We start from the raw sequence: 27,563 nt of genomic DNA, 5'->3' as shown, positions 1-27,563 counted from the left end.
TTGAATCTAAAGAGAACTGTCTGCTAGCAGCCATCTGTCTTTCCTAATCTGAAGAAGTTAGCCAAGTTCTTTGTTTTACCTAAGTGTCAGTTCAATTATATTCATCAAATGGAATTCACTCACGGGCAATCATGCCTGTCCTCAAGTTTTCTTGGTCAACTAGTTTCTGAAAAATTGAATAACTGCAATTTCTTAACCTGGAAAAGACAGATTATTCCGTTTATAAAGAGTCAGGACCTCTCTGGTCACTTGGATGGATCAGTCCCATCGCCTCCAGAATTTCTTTCGCAAGAAAAGACGGAATCCAGAATATGTTGCTTGGATGAAGAGAGATCAATCGCTAGTGGCATACATCACTTCAACTCTTTCACAGGAGGTCCTTATTGCTATTCCTGATGATTGTTCGGCAAAGGAACTGTGGGATATGTTAGTTCAAACATATTCACAAATTTTTGAGGCAAGAATCATGTTTCTTAAGCGAGAATTTCAAATGCTGAAGAAAGATTCCATGTCTATTATGGAATACCTGAATAAAATGAAAGGCATCACAGATCAGTTGGCAGTTGTTGGGTGTCTTGTCAGTGAAAAAGATAAAGTACAACAAACCTTGAGTGGATTGGGGCCAGACTATCATGTTATGACGACAACCTTACTATGTCTACCAGAACTTCCAAAGTTTGAAGATCTTCGTGCAAGATTATTGCAATATGAGATGAATCTGAAAGGTTCCTCTGAAACCTCCCATGGGAATTCCGAGACACAAGATGTGCTGGCTATGGGAATGAGTTATGGTCGAGGTAGAGGAAGTTCCTTTCGAGGAAAAGGAGGCCAAGGGAGAAATAACTATGGAGGTCGTGGCATTCTTTCAACACCCAATGTCCAGGGACAACGACCCATTCCCACCTGTTTCCTATGCAACAAGAAAGGGCACATTAAAGCGAATTGTTGGTTTAATCCCCAAAACAAAGGGAAAGCTCCACAAGCAGAGGCAAAAAGGGATGGAGAAGTAAAATAGTTACTGTTGGCAGCTTTGGCAGGATTAAATATGAAGCAAAATGACAAAGGAATTTGGTATGTCGACTCCGGAGCAGCTACTCATGTTACAGGTGATGTAGGTAAGCTCTTGACTCTTACACCTTATGTTGGAAAGAATAGCATAGTCACAGGAGATGGATCCCATCATGCCATCTCACACACTGGAAATGCCATTATACACGTCAAAATTCTCTCTTAAACTTCCAAGTGTCATCCATGCCCCTAATATTCAAAAGAACATTGTTTCTGTCTCAAAACTTGTTGATGATGCTAATGCTTCAGTCGAATTTACTCCCTCTTCTGTTTATGTCAAGGATCTTCGCACGAGGAGGATATTCGCTGAAGGACAACGATGGGGCAACATGTACATCTTCCAAGAAGATCCTTCATTCATTCATTCCAACTATTCATCCTTGAAGCCTCACCAACGTCAAGTCTTTGATTCTGATTTTATATTTAATGTTTCTGAAAGTAATAAGCCAAGACTTTGGCATAGTCGTCTTGGCCATTGTGGTCGTCATTTCATTGAAAAACTTGTCATGAATAATCTTATTCCTAAGTCCAGTCTGAGTTCAGAAGTCGTTGATACAAAATGTTCTAGCTGTCATCTATGTAAGAGTCATGTTTTACCTTTTGCTTCCATTAATAAAAGAGCTTCAAGGCCGTTTGAGGTCATTTGTTCAGATGTCTGGGGTCCTGCTCCAATCACTTCTTTTTCTGGCAGTAAATACTATCTTATTTTCATTGATAGTTACTCACGTTACACTTGGATATTCTTTATGAAGCACAAATCAGAAGTTTTTGGATTGTTCCAGAAATTTCACTCTTTTGTTCAAAATCATTTCTCTATCAACATTCTTAATTTCCAGTGTGATGGAGGAGGTGAATTCTCCTCGAGTGATTTTGTTAATTTTCTCCAACATAATGGGATAAAGAGAAGAGTGTCTTGCCCTCATACACCTCAACAAAATGGGATTGCTGAGAGGAAGCATCGACATATTGTTGAGACTGCGATGGGCATGATGCACGGGAGCAATCTCCCATTATCATTATGGACTGAGGCTTTCCACTCCACAGTTCATGTGATAAATCGCTTACCCATGAATATCTTAGAGAATAAGTCACCATACTTCTCGCTTTTTGGCATACAACCTGATTATCATGAATTACGTGTGTTTGGGTCTGTTTGTTATGTGCACATTGATAGCTCTCTCAGGCACAAGTTCCAAGATAAGGCTTTGAAATGCAGGTTTATAGGATATGCAGAAGATTACAAAGGGTACAGGTGCTATGATCCCCTGAGTAAGCGTGTCAAAATATCAAGGAATGTTATTTTCGATAAAATGAACTTTGCCGATCAGGATACTAATTCAACTATGGTAGATACTGATAACTCAAGCTCCAGCATTGAGGTATACTACCCATGGTTAAATTCAGAACTCTTCTCCAACGGTACAGTAGACTGTCCAGAAAATTGCAGTAAAAAAGAGCCCTCATTCATTCCTTGTACGAACACGGATCCATCTGGAGATATCAGAAGATCTTCACGGGTTCGACATCCGCTTGACAGGTGGGTAAGTTATAAAAATTTTTCAATGGATTTTCAGTTATTCTTGACATCCATAAGTAAAGAGGATGAGCCTCTTATGTTCTATCAAGCTGCGAGCTCTAGAAGATGGGTAGAAGCAATGAATGAAGAAATGGAGGCCTTACATGAATGTGGTACATGGGAGATTGTGCCTAGACCACTGAACAGAAATGTCGTTGGGTCAAAATGGGTGTACAAGATAAAATATAAACCAGATGGAAGCATCGAAAGGTACAAGGCTCGACTTGTAGCCAAGGGATTCACACAAGAGGAAGGCCAAGACTTTGATGAAACTTTTAGTCCTCTTGTTAAGATGGGGACTATTCGTATTGTGTTGAGTCTAGCCATTAAACATGGATGGACATTGAGTCAACTGGATGTAAAAAATGCTTTTCTGCACGGGGATTTAAAAGAAGAGGTCTACATGGAACAACCCACTGGGTATGCAGAACGAGACGCCAAAAAATATGTATGCAAATTAAAGAGAGCACTCTATGGTTTGAAACAAGCTTCTCGTTCCTGGTTCGACAGTTTTTCTCTAGAAATACAACGGCATGGCTTTACTAGGTCTCATCTGGATTACTCATTATTCATTCACAATGAACAAGGAGTTACTACTCTTCTGTTGATATATGTAGATGATATCATCATCACAGGGAATCGTAAAAGCCACATTGAGAGGGTGAAGAAGTTATTAAATCAGAGATTTAAGATGAAAGATTTGGGAGAGCTGCGATATTTTCTTGGGGTAGAAGTTGATAACAAGAATGATACACTTACCCTTACTCAACACAAATATACGCTGGACATTCTCGGCAGAGCAGGCATGACAGATTGTAAGCCGTTAACAACTCCAAGTGTCATTCATCAGAAATTGAGTTCGCAAGAAGGGGATATATATGGAGATCCCACTAAGTATCGCAGTTTAGTTGGCATGTTGCAATACCTGACTTTTACTAGACCTGACATAGTATATTCGGTTAATCAGGTATCCCAGTTTATGCATGAACCTCGTGTGTCACATATGGAGGCAGTCAAACGTATACTTCGCTACCTAAAGGGTACAGTGGGTGATGGGCTGGTATACAAAGGCAATGAAGAATTAGATCCAGGTGGGGGCCATGAGATTATTACTTATGCTGATGCTGATTGGGCGGGGGATCCAGACGAACGACGATCAGTATCTGGTTATTGCAGCTTCATTGGGCCAAACTTGGTATCCTGGAGCAGTAGAAAACAAAAGGCGGTTGCTAGATCGAGCACTGAGGCCGAATACAGATCAATGGCCACTGCCACGGCCGAGGGTACATGGATAAGACATCTTCTGACTGAAATGGGAGAGCCGATTGCTCGATCACTGTTGCTGTGTGACAATCAAAGTGCCATCAACATGTCATTCAATCCCATTCACCATAGTCGAGCAAAGCACATTGAAATAGATCAACATTTTATCAGGAAAATGGTTGAAGACAAAGAGATTGAGCCCATGTATGTGTCAACAAAAGAACAAGTTGCTGATATCCTCACTAAAGGGTTAACAAAGGATAGATTTTGGTTTTTGAAGAACAAGTTGTTCATGGTCCAACACCATGCACAACTTGAGGGAGGCTGAAAAGAAGACATTATTATCTTCATTGTATGTCTGACCCGATCCATTTGTATAATGGATCGGGTCCAGATCCAGTTCATGTATTGTAAATTATTATTTTGTAAAAGGGTATTTTCGTACCCTAATGTTTACACTTTATGTTAAATAGAATGAGAGGGCAGTCACGATGTACTGAACCCTCCTTTCAACTGGAATTTTCTCTCTCCCTCTCTTCTCTTCTCTCACTGTAGATTAGGGTTTCATTCTTTCATCAATATCTTCCGGAGCCACCCATTTGGGCTCAAGAAGAACAAGCTCATCCCAAAGAGGAGTTAAGGAGCCAAAATAGTCACAGACACTCATATCCGCTTGTCTAGAGGAACGGATTTTTTCTTGACAAAAAAATTGTCTAGCAAGATCCTTTTGGATATACATACCCTTAAGAAAGAACCATGCCTCATTGGGTCTTCTAAATTTAGCAATATTGGCACAATTTTTGAGGTCCACATTATTCATAAACCATGCCAAAATTTTGGCATAATTACTTTCCCAATCTTCAATTTTGGATTAGTGATCATTGATAGCTTTGATGCGCTCATCGCCATCTAAAGCTTTTTCAACCCCATTTTCAATTTTAGTGAGAACAAGAGAGGGTTCGTGAGTAGTTCCCATGACAAAACCCCAAAGTTTCTTACCTCTTAGATGATTTTCCATAGCGGATGCCCACATGAGATAATTGGATTCATTTAGCTTAAAAGAAAGCTCAACTTTAGAATCATGTTCCATAGATACCGAATAGTTCTTCCTTTCTTCAAAAGCTTAAGAGGCACACGTCCCAAGATAATAAAAAAAAGAGAATTCCGATCACCAACCAAGCTTTGATACCATGAAATGAAGAGGGGCGGAAGCACCAATAACACAAGCCACTCCTTAAGAGTGATCACAAGAGCCAAGAACACAAACACTAAAAGTGTATACAAAAGAACACACTAAAGGAAATATGACTTAAAGTCATAAGTTGGATATTATTGAAGAAAAGAGAGAAGAGGGTAAAAAACCCAATACCATTACAAGGGAAAGCCTCCTGTATTTATAGAGGAGGAGGCCTTAAGGAAGGGACCACAAGGGGGGCTCCCTTCTAGTCGTTGGGAGCCCCAATGGTCATAAATATGACCGTTGGGGCCCCAGCGCCAAGAAGGGTGGGCCCCTTGTGGTCTTACAAAAAGTAAAGAAAAAATACAACAACAACAACAACAACTACGCCTTCATCCCAAAACAATTGGGGTCGGCGATATGAACCAACAAAGAAAATCATTATGGGTCTTCCACATGAATCCTTCTCCTCCATTCATTTCTATCCAATGCCATGTCCTCGGTGAGGTTCAAAGCATTCATATCCTTTCTTATCACCTCCATCCATGTCTTCCTAGGCCTACCCCGACCTCTTTTAACTAATATATCTTCTCATTTCTCCATCCTTCTAACTGGAGCATCATTAGGCCTTCGTCGAATATGTCCAAACCACCGTAAACGATTCTCTCTCATCTTATTTTCAATGGGTGCAACACCTACCTTCTTACGTATCTCCTCGTTCCGAATCTTATCTTTTATTGTATTTCCACACATCCATCTCAGCATACGCATCTCAGCTACACTTATTTTTTGAATATGATGTCTCTTGGCAGCCCAACATTCCGTACTATATAGTAAAGCGGGCCTAATAGTCGTCCTATAAAACTTTCCCTTCACCTGCAATGGCATTCTACGATTGCACAACACTCCAGTTGCACTCTTCCATTTCATCCACCCAACCTTTATCCTATGATTTACATCTCCATCAATTTCTCCATACTTTTGAATGATAGATCCCAAATATTTGAAAAAATCATCCACCGGTATTTCGTGCTCACCAAGCTTCACTACACTCCCATCACTACTTCGTTGCTTACTAAATCGACATTCGATGTATTCTGTATTACTCTTACTCAACTTAAAACCTCTTGCTTCCAATGTCTGTCTCCATAATTCTAACTTAGCATTAACCCCAGCTCTAGACTCATCAATCAAAACAATATCATCAACAAACAACATACACCACAACACATTTTCTTGAATTTATCTCGTAAGCTCATCCATCACTATAGCAAATAGGAAAGGGCTTAAAGCAGATCCTTGATGTAACCCAACCGTTATAGGAAAATTGATTGTCACCCCTCCACAAGTGCGAACATTGGTTACTACTCCTTCATACATATCTTTAATTATACTAATGTACTTGAGAGAAACACCTTTCTTCATCATTGTTCACCAGAGAACGTCCCTAGGTACTCTATCGTAAGCCTTCTCCAAATCAATAAAAACCATATGCAAATCTTTGTTCCTCTCTCTATTTCTCTCAATAAGTTGTCTAAGAAGATGTATAGCTTCCATAGTTGATCTTCCAGGCATAAAACCAAATTGATTCTCCGATATCATGACAATCTTCCTCAACCTAGACTCAATCACTCTCTCCCAAAGTTTCATAGTATGACTCATGAGTTTTATACCACGATAGTTTGTGCAATCTTGTATATCACCCTTATTCTTATATAGAGGCACCAAATTACTCTTCCTCCACTCATTAGGCATCTTATTTGTCCGCCAAATCTTGTTTAAATGATTTGTCAACCATTCTAAACCTTTCTCTCCCAAGCATTTCCAAGCCTCGATAGGTATACCATCTGGGCCAACTACCCTTCTTGATTTCATTTTCTTCAAATCCTCTGCAATTTCTTTCTTTTGAATCTTGCGCATGAAGTCACAATTCATCTCATGAAAAGGAATTGAAAAGTCTCCAAGATCCTGAGCATGTCTTTCATTAAATAGCTTATCAAAATAATCTTTCCATCTCTCCTTAATGTCCTCATCTTTGACTAAAACCATTTGCGTTTCATCTTTGATACATCTAACCATACCCAGATCCCTCGATTTCCTATCTCTCATCTTTGCAAGCCTATAAATATCCTTCTCACCCTCTTTGGTATCCAACTTGTCATAAACCTCCTTATATACCTTATCCATCGCGTTCCGAACTACTTTTTTAGCTTCCTTCTTTGCTATCATATACTTCTCCAAATTCTCGTTATCACGATTTTTACTTAGATTTCTATAACACTCTCTTTTAACCTTATTAGCTAATTTGACATCCTCGTTCCACCACGATGTATCCTTACCTAGCGGTGCACCGCCTTTAGACTCACCCAATACCTCCTTAGCCACCTTTCTCATGCCACCCGCTATCTTATTCCACATAGATTCTGAATCCTCCTCGAGACACCAATCAACTTCCTTAACTACCCGCTCTACAAACATACCTTGTTTAGCTTCTTTCAGTGCCCACCACTTAATTATAGGATCTATCATATGTCTATCCCTTTTGCGGTATTGTCTAATTCTAAGATCTAAAATTAAGACTCTATGTTGTGTAGCTACACTTTCTCCCGGTATAACCTTACAATCGATGCAACAATCCCTATCTCTCTTTCTAAGTAGGAAAAAATCTATCTGACTCGTATTAACCACACTTTTAAATGTTACTAGGTGAGACTCCCTCTTCCTAAACCAAGTGTTTGCTAAGATCATATCATAGGACAAACCAAAATCTAAAATCCTTTCTCCACTTTCGTTTCTTTCTCCTATACCATAGCCTCCATGGATACTCTCAAATCCATCCCTACTAATGCCTACATGCTCATTAAGGTCACCGCCGATGAAAAGCCTTTCTCCATAAGATATCCCTTGTACTACTCCATCTAAATCTTCCCAAAATTGGCGCGTAATGGAATCATCTAAACCTACTTGAGGTGCATAAACACTAATAATATTAATAATATTCGTACCTAATACTAATTTAATAAGTAAAATCCTATCACCCTTCCTACGGACCTCAACTACATTATCTATAAACTCACGACTCATAACAATCCCTACTCCATTCCTATTCCTATTTATTCCTGTATACCAAATCTTATATCCCCAAGGTTCTATCACTTTTGCTTTTTCACCTACCCATTTGGTCTCTTGTAGACATAAAATATCAATCTTTCTCCTACACATAACATCTACTAACTCTACCAACTTACCAGTTAAAGATCTTATGTTCCAAGTGGCTAACCTAATGGAGGAGATTACATGGGGATTTACCAAAATACCCCTATTAGGTATTTGGAGAAAAAAGAAGAAAAAGAAATATGTATATAATATATATATGTATATATATATACTTATATATATACGTATGTATATATATATATATAAGTATATGTATATATATTATATATATACATAATTTAACACTATATTCCTGCCTCCTTTTCAACTTGTCCTCCACATTCATGGCATAACTGCTAGCCTGATCCAATGACTCGACTGTGACACAACTGAAATCATCAGAAATAGCAGGACGGAGACCCAAAATATACCTCGTGACCTATTGGCGGGCGGTCTCCTCGATCTGCACTCGCAGGGATAGACGATGGAACTCAACAGTGTACTCCGCCACAGTGCAGGTTCCTTGACGCAGGGTCAAGTACTCCTTGTAGGCTCTCTCAGCACGGTTTGACGGCACAAACTTGGACTGCATCAACCTTTGCATCTCCTCCCATGTTTGGATGCGCTCTAGTCCCTGCCATTCCCTCGATCTCTGCAGCTCAACCTACTATGTCTGTGCTAGGTCCCTCAACCTGGTAGATGCTAGAGAGACACGACGGTGCTCAACTACAGTGTGGTAGTCGAAGAAAAACTTTACGGTATAGGACCAATCGAAGAACTGCTCATCATCGAATCGTCATGCGAACTCTGTAAGGTCTAGCTTCACCCCGTATGTGGAGGGGTGCTCTCTGTTGACGGGTCTCCACCATTTTTGCGGGTACTCGTTCCAGAAAGCGTCATCATCCATCATGATCTCATCTCCTTCTCCACGGTACTGCTCGCCGGGATACTGATGCTGACGAACTCCAACGACGGGTGGTCGACGCTCAGGTCGCATCGACGCCTGCTGAATCTGCATGGCGGCTGCTGGGAACTGCCTCAGTCTGGCTTGCCCATGGGTGGAAACCATCTGTGGTCGGCGTTGTGGCACCGGTATGACAGGGGGTCCTGCTAAAGGGGGAAGGGTTGGTCGGGTCTCGGGCTCCAGGTGGGTAGGAATGGGATAATACGGGTTTGGGTTATGGGTCGGGCTAGGATAGTGGTGTCGGGTCGGGTATGGGATTGGGTTTTGGATCGGGGATGGGTTAATGGGTTGGTTCTGGTGTGGGTATTGAGTCTGGTTGGTATAATATTGGGATGATTCACCCGATTGGATATGGATCGGGTCTAGTCCTAAGCTACTCGTCGGACCTAGAATGGGATGGGTAGGACCTTGGATCGAGTTGTGGTGTGAAAAGGCTTGGTTCGAACTCGATCCTTGATCTGTAACAAATTGGGTCTAGTTTTGACCCGGCTTAAATTCAAAATGGAGCTCCGTCCGGGTCCGATACAAATTTGGGTCAGCATTGGATCCATTTTGGGGTTCAAACATAATGGGTTGGGTTTGGTTCGGGGCGAACCACGAACCAAACCCAACTGGGTAGGTCGGGTAAGGGTGTTCGGAACTCGGACCCGCTCTCGAGGACCCAAAGGGTGGACCCCGAGACCCGGGCCTGGGTCCCGTAGTAACAAAGTCTGGTCTGGACCCTCTCGGGTTCAGACCCATCCACATAGATCCGTGAACCCCTGCGCGCAGGTGGGCTGCAGTAAAGCCCCCACGCGCAGGCTCAGGGAAGTGGGTCACGAGCCTGTCTGTCGCTGCTGCTTGGCCCAGCGTCACGCTGGGGCCTTGCTGCAGCACAAGCACCAGGGCACGAGGCTAGATACACGATCAGAGCCCCGTGACTTGGTTGCCCAGCATCGACGACCTGATTATTAATTGTGACAAGTTCTGCAGTGGGAGACGGTACCAGAATTGGGGTGTCGGCGTGACCAAGATGGACCGGTTGACCTGGTTCAGCTCTGGAAACAACTACGTGACTGTTCGCGCCGTCACCCAAGTTTGCTCCTGTTTTTCACATTAAAGCCGCGCACGCATCTTCTGACGACTCGATGATCACGAGTTGATCTTCAATCCCATCGATGCGCTTTGACATTTCGGCTACCTCCTTGCCTACGTGCTGTAGGTTTTCCTAGATCTTCGTCACCATGTCAAGCACCCGCAGCATCAGATCTTCAATGTCGGTTTCCTCCCGCTCCTTGCCACTTGCTGGATCGGTCCTTGCCTCATGAGACATCACGCTGTTGAAGGAGGAACCCTAAGCTCTGATACCACTTTGATGCAGCGCGAGGGGGATAACAACTGTCACATGTGGATGCCGATGTTGAAGGTTGTGGTGCAGTGAGGGGATCAACACTGTACTGCCGGTGGATTTCTGTGGATGCCCCTTTCAAGGCACGACTGTGCAATATTTGATAACCCAATAGTCTCGTTGAAGAGAATAAGCTCGAATCAATGAATCCGAGCAACAATGTATTAAATGAAATGGCAGTTCTTACAATCTAATATTACTAACAGAAAACAAACCAATAACAAAGACTAATATAAAAGAAAGTAGACAAAAGGATTGAAATGACAGAAGAAATGGAGAAACCATAAGGAACGTGCAGTTGAAGCCAAAAATAACAGAGGAACTTTTCAGAATTCAATAGTCTTCACGCAACCCTAGGATGAGTATTTAAAGACTTCAGCTGGATTCGGGTCTCGGGTCCGATCTTGGACCCGAGACAAATTCTATTTGTTGTTGGATCTGGGGCATTCGGGTCTGCGCTCGTCTGGAGTAGGTACGCAGGGATCTGGGGCATCTCGGTACTGACTGAAATTGGATCGGATCCACTGCTTGGGTTCGGTCCTCGATCCCATCGTGCAGCTCCGGTTCCCTGCCATGGTCAAGCTGTATGAATCTGGGTCGATCCTGCTCTGCATCAATTTCTTGTTAGGCAAACTTTTGGTGGTCACACCGTAAGTTTGAGGGGAATTGTCAATGTATGTTAATGTATAGATAGGGGTATTTTTAGTTTTTTTTGTAAATACAAGGCTATTGCAGTCTTTTTACACATTTTATTTTTCTTATTTTAATCTTTGTAAATCCTAGAATTAGGATGGGGCTTAATGGTCAATTGACTATAGAGCCGTTGGGATCTCCCCAACACCTACATTTCTAGCCGTTGAAGAGATCTCAATGGCTACACCTTGGTTGCTTTGTGTATATATAAGGGTTCAAACCCCACACCTTGTAAGGCTTTTGCTTAAAGCTTTTCCTCAATAACATTCAATATTTTTACTTGTGTTGTATGCCCATAAGTGGCTGATTTGTGTGGTATATGTGATTGATCCATAAGTGATCATTGTGGTTGTGTATGTCCATAAGTGGCATTTGAATATCTTTGTATTTCATTAGAGTAGGTCCTTGATCCAACATATAAGGATATTCCTTTCTATTGCTTGTTGCTACTACTATGTTGGTCCTCCTGACTTTATCATACAACCAAGAGATGAAAATTTAAAATGTAGGAAAATTTGGATGCTAGTTGACTCATCCATATTAAATCCTTTTTTCTTTATTTGGGGAACAAACATGTAAAACATTTTTCAAAAGAATCGGTGATGGTTATGAGCAATGTTGCGAAAAGCCTTGAGGTGTAGCATAGCGCTCCACCAAAAACTAAGCTTCAAATTTTTTTAACTTAAAAAAACATTTAAAAATATCTACAAATACAAACAAATAAAAAAATGCTTTATAAATGAAGCAACAACAAATAAGAAATAGAAAATCTCAAATAAATACCGAAAAATATGAGATTAATGTGTAAAAGTAATATTAATACAACAACTTGATCTTTACAAATATGTAAGAAATAAAATATGAGCATTCGATAAACAAATTAAGTAGCAAAATCACTAACAATCAAATTTCTCAACATCATATCATCATCAAAAAATGCATATTAGCATTAACAACCAAATGTTAGTGTATTTGTCCAAAACTCTCCAAAATGAGAATATTACAAATAGTGTTGTAAGTGTCATACTGTATCGTCCGATATGATATATATTGTTACTTTTGGGTTTTGTGATATGATACACACTCGTATTGCAATATGAGTGTATATCATACCCGTATCGGGTGTATCATACGATACACCCTGTATCGGGTCGTATCGTACGATACACCTTCGATGCACTTTAAAAAGACCAAAAGTTACTTTTTTATTTTGGGTTTTAAACACCTTTTGAGGTTGACTTCTCCTTTTTTTATAGGCCATTAGAAGAGAACCCACACACCCTAGTAGTCGTGAGATCGATTTAGGGGTCGATTTGTGCACTAGGGAGTGAGATTTTGCGATTTTCTCAAGAGTGCATTTTCACCATTTTTTCACTCAATGAAGTGGGTTAAGGTAAAAAATCCCTATGCTTTGCTTCTTATTGAGTTTTTTTTTTGGAATATGGCATCAGAGGATCTGGCATGGCAACGGAGCACTCAAGTAATGAGCTATGTCACAGGGACTCTTCAACTAGGTGCCGCACCCGCACCCGATGCGGTTAACCTGACCCTGGGTGCAGTCAATGCACCCAAGGTCATTTATGTCCATATATATATATAATTTTTTTTTATATTTTTGCCGCACCCCCGCACCCAAGTTTTTTGAAAGTGTTGCACCCCCGCACCCATGTGACATAGGTAATGAGTGAAAACCGATTAAAAATCAAGTGCAACTATTGCCAAAATTCTTTTTCGGGTGGTATCTCTCTGTTAAAGCATCATTTAGCTGAGACACATCTTAATATTGTCGCATGCACATCAAGAAAATTGCCGGATGCTGTGAAATGGAAATGCCAACAATTATTTGATGGTTTGAGAAGAAAAAGACAAAGAGAGATGAATGAAGCAAAAATGGTTATGTGGAGCCCTGAGAGGATGTGTATTGACGAAGATGAGCTCCTTACTTCTGATCCTATAACCCTTGCATAGGACCAAAAGTAGGAAGTTTTGCAGCGAAGGGGAAAGGCGTGGTTGGTGCTAGTAGTAGTGTTGCCGCAGGCAGAAAAAAAAAGAGAAGGTTTAAGAAGAGGAGGGAGTTTTTCGAAAGGAGGTAGAGCTAGAGGCCCTAAGAGATTTTTTCCTCCTAGTACTGCCCTTGGGGTTGCAACCAGACATTCATACTGCTATGCCTCTTCAACATTTACTTGAGCAAATAAATGTCACGGTTGGGAGATGGTTCTATGTTACTTGCTTTCCTTTCAATGCGGCAAATTCCTTTCATTTTCAGGTCATGACAGATGCTATAACCAATATCGGGCTTAGATGTAAAATGCTTTCATATCGTGCTTTAAGAGGAAAAGTTTTAGATACTAACGTGAAAGAAGTGAATGCATATTGTGATGAGATGAGGCAATCATGGAGATAAATTGGGTGTAACATCATGGCAGATTGATAGACAGATAGAAAGTCAATGACTTTGATAAATTTTCTTGTTTATTGCCCTAAAGAAACTATGTTTTTGAAGTCAATTGATCTGTTTGATACGCCTAAGACGACATGTATTGCTCTGGGTTTTTAATCAAATTGTAGGAGAGGTTCAACTTCAAAATATTGTGCAATTTATTACTGATAATGCAGCAAATTATAGGGCGGCAGGTAAAGAATTGGCAAAAAAATTGAGTCGGTCTTTTGGACCTTGTGTGCTGCTCATTGCACATACCTCATGCTTGAGGACATCGACAGCATGGATGAGATAAAATACACTTGAATGCTACTAAAAAATTATTAAATTTATTTACAATCATGCATGGGTTTTGAGCCTAATGAGAAAGTACACTGATGGTGCTGAGTTGATTTGCAGTGCAGTTACTAAATTTGCTACACATTTTTTGACAGTGCAAAGTCTAGTAAAAATTAGAGTTGTACTAAAAAAATGTTTTCATCTGATGAGTGGAATGTATATCCCCATGCACAAAAAAGAAAGCCTAGAGAAATTATAGATATTGTATTCAAAAGTGAATTATGGGATTCATGTGTGAAGTTATTGAGAATAAATATACCTTTGGTGAAGGTGCTTTGAATGGTTGATAGTGAATATCGATAAGCTATGAGTTATTTTTATGAGGTCATGGATAAGGCAAAAGAGGATATTAGAGATAATTTGAAGGCGATTTTTTTTTGTATATACCTATATAGAATATCATTGATCATAAGTGGACTGGGCAACTTCATCAACCTCTTTATGTTGCAGCATATTATTTAAATCCTACATTTAGATACTCCACTACGTTTAAAATGGACAGAGAAATCAATAAGGGGCTTTTGAATTGCATCTAAATGTTGAACCCTGATGATGGCATAGAAGATCAAATTCATAAGGAAATGAAAACTTCTGATAATGCATTGTATGATATGGAGAGATCTGCAACAATGCAAAATTGTACCACGATGTGTCTAGATAATTTATTGTCTATTTTTATTTTTATTTTATATTATTTAGTTATGATGTTTTATATGATTGTATATGTTATTGTCTTATTGATTTCTTATTTTCTTGTTTGTTTTTAGACGTGTTGTATTGTACGATATAGTATTGACGCACTTAAAAAAGGTCGAAAGATGTCTTTTTTCATTTTGGGTTTAAAAGGCCTCTTGAGGGTCAAGTTCTCCGTATGTTTAGAGTTCGTTAGAAGGAAACCCACGCACCCTAGGTTCTGTGAGATCGATTTGGGGGGCGATTTGTGTGAAAGAGAGAGGGATTTTGTGATTTATCAAGAGTGCATTTTCACCATTTTTTCACTCAAGAAAGTGGGTTAAGGTACAAAATCCCTATTTTTTGCTTCTTATTTAGTGTTTTTAAGGAAATGTGTGTCTAGTGCTTCTTATTCTTTGTTTATTGAGTTTTTTGATTGGTTATATTTTATTTTAGATCCTTCGATGTCGTCTTCACGTTCATGTCATATTAGAGATGATCATGCATGTTAATACGATAGAAGCATCGATAATATACCACAACTAGGGTTACCATTGAATTTGAGATGTCTGTTTTGTAATGCTATTATTATAGGTGGACTGCATAGTTTTAAGCAACATATTGCAGGTCAAGATCAAAATGTACGTTCATGTGTTTCTTCATCTATTCCTGCTACTTTTCGTGGTGATGTTATTGTTGAACTATAAGAAATTCTAAGAAGAAGAATTTTGCAAAAATGCAAAGATGAAGGACTTTAAATCATTGTTCTAGATTCTGAAGATGATGATGATGACCTAATTGCCAAAAAAATAGCCAAAGATAAAGAGATCATCGTGTGGAAGGTGGATGCAATATTGAGGAAATATTGTCCTAATGTTTGGCAAATAGGCTCTAGAAAATGGTTTAGTTTTAGGATCTTTATAGTTAAGAACTTTAGGGATGAAGATTGGCATGTAAGATATTAGTTAAATGTAATGTTTTTAGTTATCATGAACTTTTAGTAGTTTAGTTATGACTTATGACATTTTGGTATGACTTGGATGTAAATTTAATATTGTTAGTTAGTTGGTTAAATGAAAGGCTTTAATTGTGTTTAAAATTTAAATAATATAGTTGTCTTTTATTTACATTGTATCATTGTTTTATGTGATATGATTTTTTAGAATTTATGCTAATTTTTGTTGTTGTATGCTAATTTTTAATTTTTATTTTTTTTATGTTAATTTTTTTTATAGATTTTTTTTGAAAATTTTAGAAATTTTTTATTAAAAATTTACGGTACAATACGGTGTTACTTTGGGCCCGATCGATACGAGTAACGATACGGTACTTACAACCTTGGGTTGAAGAGCTTCCACTAGTTGATTTAAGGACATGTTTTCAATAGATGAATCTTGTATGGTACTAACATCATTTGACTCTTGTAGAGGGCCAACCAAGACAACCTTCTTTTCATATGTCATTTTTAACTTAGGACATTATGTTTCGATGTGACTCGGTTCATGACAATAATGACATAATTTTTTCTTCTTATACTCATTACCTTGTCTTCCATAATATTCATTGTTTTGCTTTTCATAATGGGGTGGCTTGTAGGTTAGTTTCTCTGCCTAGATACGGCTGGTACCGAGTTATCTTCATTCTTCGTAGTCTGGCTCTTAAGCTTATTTTCCTCCATGCTTAATTTATCAATTGTGTCTTCAATAGAGAAAACTTTTCCTCTATAAAGGAGGGTCAATTTTGTGGATTCAAATTCCGGTCTTAGACCATTCACAAATTGATAGAAATGTTTTGCATCCATTTGCTTTTGGCGGAGTTCTATATCCTCGGGTCTATGTCATCTTGGCTCAAGAAGCGCCCACTCTTCCCAAAGTTTGGACAATTCATTATAGAATTCTCTAATACTTCTATCTCCTTTAGTCATAGTCTAAATTGTATCTTATAAGTTGCACACGTGTGTAATATCCTTAAAGGAATACAATTTCTTGAGATATTCTAAAGCTTTATTTGCATGCTCAAATTTTGCAAGACTTGCATTTCATGATATCAACACTATTAATAAGCTAAGACATGATCTTAGCATGTCACATCCTTCGTTCCTTCTATTTTTTTTATAAGCAGCAAGGGCTTTAGTTTTCTCACCCTTCGTAAGTGGAATTTTCTTCTCGTTCTCTACCTTAGTGGGAACTAATTTAGAATCCGGATCAAATCCATCCATTAGTCCCCACAACCCTTTTCCCCAAATGTGGTGCTTCATAATTGAAAACCATGTTACATAATTAAAATTATTATGTTTCACGAGCATGATGGTGACACTTTCTTTGTCATCCATTTTACAAGGGAGATAGAGATAGAGAAAGAGATGGAGTGAGAAAAGATATAGAGAAGAAGGTAAAAAAGAAACAACACAATCACTCCACCAAAAATTTGAACTAGAGGTAACACCGATCTATCCCCACCAATGGATCACACAAACACTTGGATTTAAATCTTCAAGTGTGCAACCACGATCTCACTAACATCAACAAAAAGCTTACCACCACCAAGCTCTGATACCATGAAAGGAAATAAGGGCCACCAACAAAGTCCACACAAAAAGAGCCACAAAAGAACTCGTTCACAAAACACACAAATGAGGCTCACAAAATATAAAATTAATATTTTATTGATGTTCAAAATATGCAAGAAGCATTACAAATGACAAGGGGGTGAGCCCCTTTTATATACATCAAGGGAGAGCAAGAGAGATGTTGGATTATGTTGGAACTACTCCAACAGCTCTATTTGTAGCCGTTGGACTTGTTCAAACAGCTATATTTGACTAGTCAAAGTTGACTAGTTCAAATAGAACTAAAAAAAGAAACGAAATAAAATAAAAAAAGAAAATTATTTACAGCAATAATATATATATATATATATATATGTGGTATAATACATTTTAACAGTTGGGGCCTAAGAAGAATCTGTCCAGCGACCAACTTAATACCTAGTTCTACCACCATCATCTGGCTTTTGTGCATGCATTATACAATTCTAGCTTTTTAGTTGGCTTACTATCAAATATTATCATAATTTATGCAACTAAATCATTGCTTTTCTTTCCTTTTTCAGGCTACTCTCATATGCTGTCACAATCTTGTACAAGTGATCTGATCCTATGAAATGTCTGCTTCGTTGGATTTCTTGGTTAAGTGAGTTTTCAAGTGTTGTAGACTCCTATACACGAGGACTTTCAGATTTTCAACCACATCCACAGCCTTCAGTATTAGAGGGGGTCAGTAGCCGCTAATGTAAGATGTTGAGATGCACAATGGATATGTGTGAATGCAGGGTATAAACTTTGGACAGGCGCACCTTGTTATTTTAGAGAAACTTTTTAGGAATCCCTGTTGAAAACTTGAAATTGGAACACATTTATCAATCTGTCATCTCAAGGAACAGCACCTTCATTTGGGAGAGGTTAACCATTCTTTTCTCCAAAAACTGTTGAAGAATTGCTATAATGTCAAGTGAAGATCAGATTGAGATCAAATTCCGGCTGTATGATGGGTCAGATATTGGTCCTACTACTTACATACCATCAACTACAATCCAGGCACTCAAGGAGAGGCTAGTCTCAGAGTGGCCACAAGGTTAGCGTTGTATTTCACCTCCTTAACCTACATTTGTCTCTAGGTGGTTAGATTTGTGTGTATAGAATTACTATGAAGAAGTCCTGTTGTTGAATTAGGCAAATGTTGTTTGTTCAAGAAAGTTTTTTTTCTAGCGTACACTGGCCTGTGTTTTTTCTCATTGTTCTGTTGTTTGATTTAATAACAATTGCGAGTAGTAAGTATACCGGAAACAGAACATGCAGCTGTACCTTGTATATTCTAAATTCATAACTAGATGTAATATGTTAAATATATGATTCACAATTTGCATAGATCTGCACATGAAAATCAAATCTTTTGTGTGAGTGAAAAGATTAAAAAGCATGAATGCCATGTAGAGAAGCATTGATAGGGGTAATGAAAATGACTATGACATCATATCTAACTCGATTGTGCATCAGACACGGGATTTTTTTTGTTGTAGTTCAGATTCAACCTTCTGGAAATATAGAGATGGCATGATCTGGGGCTATGGAATATGCTACAGATGGTGTTTCTATGAGCGGTATGATGTAATGGATGCCTGTGATATAAACTGCAGAGCTTGGATTTCCTGCTGCTCCTTCAGTACCATAATTCTTCCTCCCTTGCTTGAACATGTGTTATTCAGATTGTATGGTAAAAAAATGGACTGACCTGATTCATAACTGAGTGAAGCAGATGCCCTTTCCTAGTTAGATCACACCTTATAGATGCATCATAAATTCATCATTACATGTCCATGATTATCTGTGGGGAAGAAGTAGCGCCAGTTCAACATATTTCAACAAGTGTCATGAAATGCACATTTATGTTGCACATAATACCAATGGATGCAGTTGGTTTAGATGGCCAGTATTCATGGTAGCAAGAATATGGGGATGTTTTCACTAATTGCAGTTATGAGGATGTTTCACTAATTGCAGTTATGACCTCATCTGGCATTTTGACCTGGTCGAACAAATGATTTTTTCCTATAATTTTCTAAATTCTTTGCTTATTAACTGCTTGACATTTCTACGTGGACATGTATCAGATGAAGGATTTTCCTGGTCCTGCCATGTAATTGATTGTGTTCTTTTTTATGAGTGTTGTAAGCATGGTGGCACGTGATACAATTTTTTTAAGCATTGTGACTAATTGTGTACAGCTCGTGGACCTGATTCTTATAGCTTTCTCATGTAGAATTGTTAGGATACTTTGTGTGTATATATATATATAGGTGTTTATGTAAATGTAATAGGTAATACCCTCTAGGGGTATTTTGGTCTTCTCACATATTGTAATAAGATATTTTATATTTGTTTTTATTTTTATTTTTTTTTTTTGGGATTAGGTTTTGTGTCAAGGGAATTATTGTCCTTGTCACAATAGAGCTGTTGGGAAGTCCCAACAGCTAGATTTCTAGTTGTTGGGAACGGCTAGAGGAGTCTCATGCTCCCTCTTTTGTTTATATATATATATATATATATATATATATATATATATATATATATATATGAGGTTTTCATCCCTTTGTAAGGTATTCATCTTATGAAAGGAAACTTGAATTTTTTTATGTTGTTGACTCGACCCTTAGTGGTCTTTTGTGTGTTTGAACCCATATTTGGGTTGTGTGAGTGATCATCTTGTCTCTTGCTTGAACCCTATTGGGTTGATTGTGAAAGTGCTCTCGTTTCATTACATGGTATCAGAGGTATCGGTATTGAAGTTTGTATGAAGCTTGTTTTTGTGGACGTGAGATCGTGGGCTTGTAGTATCCAAAAGAACCTTGCTTCTATTCTTTCTTTCTTTATCTCTCTATCTCCCTCTTTTTCTCTCTCTCTCTCTCTTCTTCTATTGTATCCATGGAGGTTGAACGAGAAGTCATCATCTCCCTTACTATGAGACTCAGTGACACTAACTATGTGATGTGGCTATCCATAGTAAAACATAAAATTTTGTAAAAGGGTGTATGGGTTTTGGTAGATAGCTCCAAGAAAAACCAAAACTTATTCTCTCAAAGAATGAAAATGGCAAAGAGGTGGCACTTCAAGGAAAAAAATTGAATAAAGCCGTGGTCAATTACAAAAAGAAATGAAAAAAGTGAAAAATGAGTCATTCCAAAATTTTGAGAGCTCTAAATAGTCGTTGGGAGCTCTCAATAACTCTATTTGGTCTTTGACCAAATAGTCCTTATAAAAACAGAAAAGGACAAAATGAACACAAACAAAGTAAAAGTACGTAATGCACATAACCTATTACAAATATTGAAATGACCAAAATACCCTTAATGGGTATTACCTATTACATCATTTATAAATATATATGTGAAAAACATATAAAGCACATATATATATACTTAACACTTTCCCTCAAACTTATGGTGTAATCACCGAAAGTTTGTCAAACAAATTATATATATATATATATATATATATATATATATATATATATAACTTATCACTCTCCTTCGAACTTATGGTGTAATCACCGAAAGTTTGTCAAGCAAAAAATGAAACCTGGCATATGGAAGGGCTTTTATAAAGAAGACCAACTGAAATTCTGATGCTACATAGGGCAGGATGATGGTCTTCTTCTGATACTCTTCACGAACGTAGTGACAATTCATCTCAATATGGTTGGTGCGCTCATGAAACGTATGATTGTTAGCTATGTAGATGGTACTTTTATTGTCACAACATAACCTTGAGGGCGATTGCATGTGCACCCCCATGTCTTTCAATAATCTTCTCAACCACAGTTTCAGATGTTGTAGTGGTCATGGCGTGATACTTAGCCTCGATTGACGATAACAACACCTCATGTTGCTTCTTACATTTTCAGGACATCGATGATTCACCTATAAACACAAAAACTTGTAATTGAGCATCTATCATTAGGTTCTCCTTCCAGTCAGAGTTAATATAAGCAATTAATTTGAGCAGGGAGAAGGAAGATAAAACAATCCCTTTAGAAACAAAATTTTGTGAATATCTAATGATACGCATAACGCCACTCATCTGCACAGTGGTAGAGGAATATTGGAATTAACTGGCTGTATGGATAACATGTGAAATATTAGGTTTGGTGATGGTCAAATATGTGAGAGCCCCAATCATTTGGCGGTAGAGAGTAGGATCGTCCAGCGGTGTGCCATCATCCATCTTCTTTTTTGTATTTATCATTTCAAGAGTGTTCACCATTTTCTCATCTGTAATTCCAAACCTATCTATGATGTCAGAAGTAAACTTGGATTGATTTAGAAAATAACCACGAGCAAAATATGCAACCTCAATCCCTAAAAAGTATCTAAGAAAACCTAAATCAGTCATTTTAAAGCTTTGTTTCAAAACATTCTTAATAAGACTAACTCTCTGTTTGTCTCCTCTAATGATAATCATATCGTCAACGTAGCGAAGAAGAATGATCATATCATCATCATTAACATCATCATTTTTTAATACATCATCATTACATGTAGGAAATAATTCTAAAAAAGAGTGATCATCATTTTTTTAGTAGACATATTTAAATCAAAGAAACTTTCTTGCTCTATAAAAGTAACATTCTTTGATATATAGAGTTTTTCATGTTTAAAATCATAACATCTAAATCCTTTTTAGGTTTCCTCGTAACAAACAAAAACACAAGGAATGACTCTTTTGTGGAAGTTTGTCATTTTTATTTGTAAGAACAAAAATTTACATCTAAAAGTCCTTAGTCTGAAATAGTTAGGGGTAATTTTATAAAGTTTCTCGTAGGAAGAAATATTTTGAAGTTTGGTTGAAGAAAGTCTGTTTATGAGATATTCCGAAGTAAGTGCAGCTTGAGCCAAAAAATGTTTTGGAGCATGTTTAGATATAAGCAAGGTTCTAGTGGTTTCCACTATATGTCTATGTTTTCTTTCAGCCAAACTATTTTATTGAGACGTGTTTCTATAAGATCTTTGATGTAAAATGCCTCAATTTTTCAAATAATTTTTAAAATCTTTTGCCACATATTCTCCCTCTGAATCAGACCGAAATAAAAAATATTAGTTTTAAGAAGATTCTTAACAAGATTATGAAAAGTTTTAAAAGTTTCAAAAACTTTATATTTGTGCCTAAGAAAGTAAATCCAAGTGAAACGTGAATAATCATACCACAAATATCACATAATAAGTAAATCCTCTATTAGAGGCATCAGTAGGACCCCAAACATCTGAGTGTATTAATTCAAACGGTTTGGAGGTAGCAAAAGTTCTCTCTTGATAAAGAATGACTTTCATTTTCCCAAGAATACAGTCTGTACATTGGATTTTTTCATTACAAAATTTTCCCAAATGAAATACATTGGACAATTTAGAAATTTTAGGATGACCTAGTCTTTGATGCCACAGAAAAATATCCATTTTTTGTACATTGAAGCAAAAAGGATATTTGGAAATGATCAATCGGTCTATGTAGTAGAGATCTACTTTTCTATGTCCTTCCCCAATCTATTTGCCGGACTGAAGATTCTGTATTAAACAACGGTCAGATCTGAAGGAGACCTTACAACCATGGTCGATTATTTGGAAAACTAAAAGAAGATTTAAGTTAAGTTTTGGAACAATTCTAATTTTTGGAATAAATTTTTTTTGAGAATTTGAAAAATTTTCAATTCCTTTAATTTCAAGAGAGGATCCATCCGCGGAAAAATATTAGATCTATTTGAATTAAAACTACAACGGGAGAGCACAGAACTATTAGGGGTCATATGAAATGAGGCACCAGAATCTAGGAGCCAAAAAATCTTACCGGGAGGTGAGGAAGAGGAGACCGCGACACCAGTTAAAGAAGATGAGCGGTTGTAGAGCTTCCACAAGTTGGGACAAAGACATGCCTTTGCAACCGAAGTTGGAGGTTTCCTTGTTTTTCTAAGGAGCTTCTAAGGTAGCTACTCTTTTCTCATCTTTTTTTAATTCAGGGCAATAAGGTTTATGTGCCCCGATTCTTAATAGTTATGACAAGTAATTTTTTTTCTACCATCATTTATCTTATCATATCTCCCATCATTGCTCCTTGGCCTTCAAAAATTATTCTTGTTGAAGTGCGGAAGCTTATAGGAATAAGTATTGACACCGGGTCTAGATATTGCCTGTAATGAGATGAGCAAAAAATAAATGCAAGCCAACTAAGGGTATACAAACACACAATACAATATGCACAACCACAAAGTAAAAATATAGACTTTATTGTTAAAATGCTTAGTGAGAAGCATGAAAATAAATGGGGACAATATGTTCCTATTTATATATAACACACGAGAGAGGGAGCCTTGGGAGCTCCCAACGGGTATATCTATAGCCGTTGGGAGCATCCCCAATGTCTCTATGGGTAATCCCCATAGAGCCCTTTAAGGCAAAAAAATATATTTAAATAAAAATAGATAAAAACTAACTAACCTATTCCTATTAAACTAACCTAGTTACATAATATGAAATAACCAAAACGCACATGTTGGGCATTATATATATTTTTCATATTTAAGAATATATATATATATACATATTTTAACACCCCTCCTCAAACTTACGGTGTATACACTGAAAGTTTGTTAAGAGTATGAAACGTGGTTCAACAAGAGCTTTGGTGGAGAAGTTAGCAAGTTGATACTCAGAAGTAATATATTGAAGCTCGGTGATTCCTTTCAAATATTCATCTCGTATATAATGGCAATCCATTTCGATATGCTTGGTATGCTCAAGGAAGGTGTGGTTGTTGGCAATATAGATGACACTCTTGTTGTCACAACACATCTTCGAAGATCTGGAGATGTCTATTCTCATATCTTTGATAAGATTCCTTAGTCATAGACCTATATTCAACATCTGTAGATGATAGTGAGACTTTTTACTGCCTTTTGCACCACCATGAAATAAGGGAATCCCCTAAAAAAACACAAAAACCAATAGTTGAGATCCTATAATGTGGATTTCCTCTCCAGAAGCAAATTTAAATATGAGGGTGAGGATAAGAAAAACTCTTTATTTATAGAATTCTTTATATATCTCATAATCCGCAATGCAACACTGATGTGTACGATGGTTGGCACATGCTGAAATTGACTGGCAGAGTGAACAACATGAGCTATGTTTGTTCTAATGATTGTTAAATAAGTAAGCAACCCAATTAACTGTTTATATGGAGTAGGATCGTCCAAAAGCGCCCCATCTTCAAGTCTCAACTTTGCATTGACAACTTATATCAACAAAAAGATTCATCTGAGAAAGAATATAGCCCCTAGGAGAGTAGGTGACTTCAATACCTAAGAAATATCTTAAAAAGCTCAAGTCAGACATATCAAAATTTTCTTTTAAAACATTTTTAATTTCATTAACTCCTTGTTCTTCGTTCCCTTTTATTATCATGTCATCCACATATAGCAGGAAAATGACAATATTGGTACCTGTACTTTTAACTAAAAGGGCAGTATCAGTATAACAAAAATGAAAACCCAAATGAATCATAACACTATTAAATCTATCATTCAGGCTTTTGGGACCTGTTTGAGACCATATGATGCCTTTCTTAATCTAATAATTTTCTTTTTGTCAATACTAAAACCCAGCGGTGGGTCCATATAAACTTTTTCATTTAATTCTCCATTGAGAAAAACATTTTTGACATCTAGTTGATAGATATGCCAGTTTTGTATGGAAGCTACGGCTATTAGTGTTCTAACGGTAGTCATCCTAGCGACAGGGGCAAAAGTTTCTTCATAGTCAATTTTGTATTCTTGTGAATAGCCTTTGGCAACCGGCCGTGATTTATATCTTTGTAGATTTTCATCACTCGTGGTTTTAACTTTGAACACCCATATACAACCTATATTTTTCTTTTCTAAAGGTAAAGTAGTTATTTCTCGTGTTTTGGCTTTAATAAGAACATTTAATTCCACCTTCATGACTTTATTTCAATGAGAGAAGTTTTTGGCTTCATTATAATTAGATGGTTCATGATAAAAATGTAATGCTATTAGGCATGCTCTTTAGTGTGGGGATAAGGAGTCATAAGACACAAACCTATTAGGTGGAATGGAAGAACAACTAGATCTTCTAAGGTTGGATTCTTCTATAGAAGGGTTATGGTCAATTTCTAAATTTTTATCTAAAAATTCTTCTTCGGGAGAAGAGTATTTTTCTAAAGCATTTTGAGAGTTATTTTCCTCACGCCGGGTATAAACACGTATGCCTTTAGTAGACCTCTCATCTACTATATCATTATCTATAGTATGATGATCACAATGTTCTATACTCTCATTACTAAGATGGTTATCATCAACATTATCATTATCCAAAGTCTCATTATCATTCCTTGGAGCGAGATCAAATAAAAAGGTATAGTCTACTTCCTCTTTTTCATTTCTTTGATCAAAGCTATGCTCCTTTTCTAAGGTCACATCTTTAGAAACATAAAGTTTGTTGTTTTTAAAATCAAAACATGTATATCCCTTTTGTTTTTCCTCATATCCAATAAAGACACATTCAATGGCTTTTGGAGATAATTTATCTTTTTGTGTAGTAGTACAAAACATTTACAACCAAAAATTCGCAATTTTTTGAAGTCGGGTGTTATTTTAAATAACTTTTCATAAGGAGAAATATTTTGCAAGGATGATGGTATTCGATTTATTAAATATGTTGAAGTCAAAACCAAAAGGACGTGTACCTCTTGTAATGGGTCATGGGTCAGGGGATCCAGACCCGTAGTCATTGCTATTTCATTAATGGCAGAATGTAATTTCTTCTTGCTGTAATAGGGGTATTTTAGTACCCTAAAATTTGTATTAGTATGTAACTATAAATGAATTGGAAGAGCAGCCGATCCTATGACTAGAATCGGGTTTTCCTACAGCTCCTCTCTCTCGCTCTCTCTCTGTTCCTCACCCTTCACGTGTGGAAGAACTCGAGTATTGCAAACTTAAAATGGTATCAGAGCCACGCTGCAGCTGGATCTGGGATTGACTCCAAAGGTATGTCTAAAAAGATCTCAATCTCATCGTTTTACTCTTCCAAGTCAACAAAATTTCTTTTCTCAATACTCTTTCTATCTGCCTCCTCATCTCGTCCAATATTTCTCTTGGTATCTCGATCTTGATCAGTTCTGATTAAAATCAGATCTGATCAAGTTTTCTTTTCTGATAAAGCTGAATCATCTCGGTCTAGGTATCTTGATCCTAAGCATTCTCAAGGATGCCTTCTTATCCTTCAATCTGTTTTCAATATATCTTGTTGATCAGTTTCGATCAGAGCGTGATCTAGTCACGTAATCGGGTGTCAGTTGATCCAGTCATATCCTTCCTTGATCAGATCTGACCAGACTCAGATCTGGATTCTTCTTCCTTTTTACGTCTTCCTTACATCTATTTTTTTTCATACTTGAAAGGCACTACATTAATATCGGATGTGATTTTCTATTCATATGTTTTTTTTGTGGTTTTCGTATTCAGTGATTAATTATTTATTCCTTTTTGAAAATAAGAAATCTGATCGGACTTCAATATTTAGTTTTAAATCAGATATTGATTTTGAATTAGATATTGAATCAGTTTTCTTCTCTTAATCTCTATCTAGTGCCATTTACATAGCCCGATATAGTCCTCTCTGCAAAAAAAAAAAGGAGAAGAGGTTGCAGCAGTTATATTAGTCAGGTGCGTGACCTTCATAAAAAAAAGGAGGATTGCAGAAATTGCAGACGGGCTGTGTGCTGGACACATTCTTAATATTGTGAAACATGGATTCATTTCCTACTTAGTCTGGTCTTTCTTCAAGCTTCCTCAGTCAACTCGTGTCTGAAAAATTAAACAATTCTAACTTCTTGACTTGGAAGAGGCAAATCATTCCTTTCATTAGGAGTCTGGATCTTTCTGGACATCTGGATGGATATGTTCCAGTTCCTCCAGAGTTCATATCATGAGAAGGGATAGTAAAGGAGCATCTACTACGACATATGTTAGAAATCCCGAATTTGTAGCCTGGATGAAAAGAGACCAGGCGCTAGTTGCTTATATCACATCTACGTTGTCACAAGAGGTGCTTGTGGCAATTCCAAACGACTAGACTGCCATGCAACTTTGGGACAAACTTGTTCAGACATATTCACAGGTTTCTCAGGCCAAGATTATGTTTCTTAAAAGAGAGTTTCAGATGTTAAGAAAGGATTTCATGACTATCATGGAATACTTGAACAAA

The 27,563-nt window shown here is 37.5% G+C and overlaps 1 protein-coding gene across 1 annotated transcript in view; it reads left to right on the top strand.

Moving 5' to 3' along the window:
- Positions 1–27,563, top strand: part of LOC149820791 (membrane-anchored ubiquitin-fold protein 3-like) — a 51,734-nt gene that overhangs the window by 12,828 nt on the left and 11,343 nt on the right. The window contains exon 2 of the mRNA XM_089983468.1: positions 17,847–18,367. Coding sequence (XP_089839594.1) covers positions 18,238–18,367 — 130 coding nt within the window. The 5' untranslated portion in view covers positions 17,847–18,237. The remainder of the gene's footprint in view (positions 1–17,846; positions 18,368–27,563) is intronic.

This window comes from Nuphar pumila, chromosome 12, assembly GCF_984573655.1.
Source record: "Nuphar pumila chromosome 12, dmNupPumi1.hap1.1, whole genome shotgun sequence".
Lineage (NCBI taxonomy): Eukaryota > Viridiplantae > Streptophyta > Magnoliopsida > Nymphaeales > Nymphaeaceae > Nuphar > Nuphar pumila.
Note: the sequence above shows the minus strand (reverse complement) of the source record. Positions and strands in the feature narration are given on the sequence as shown.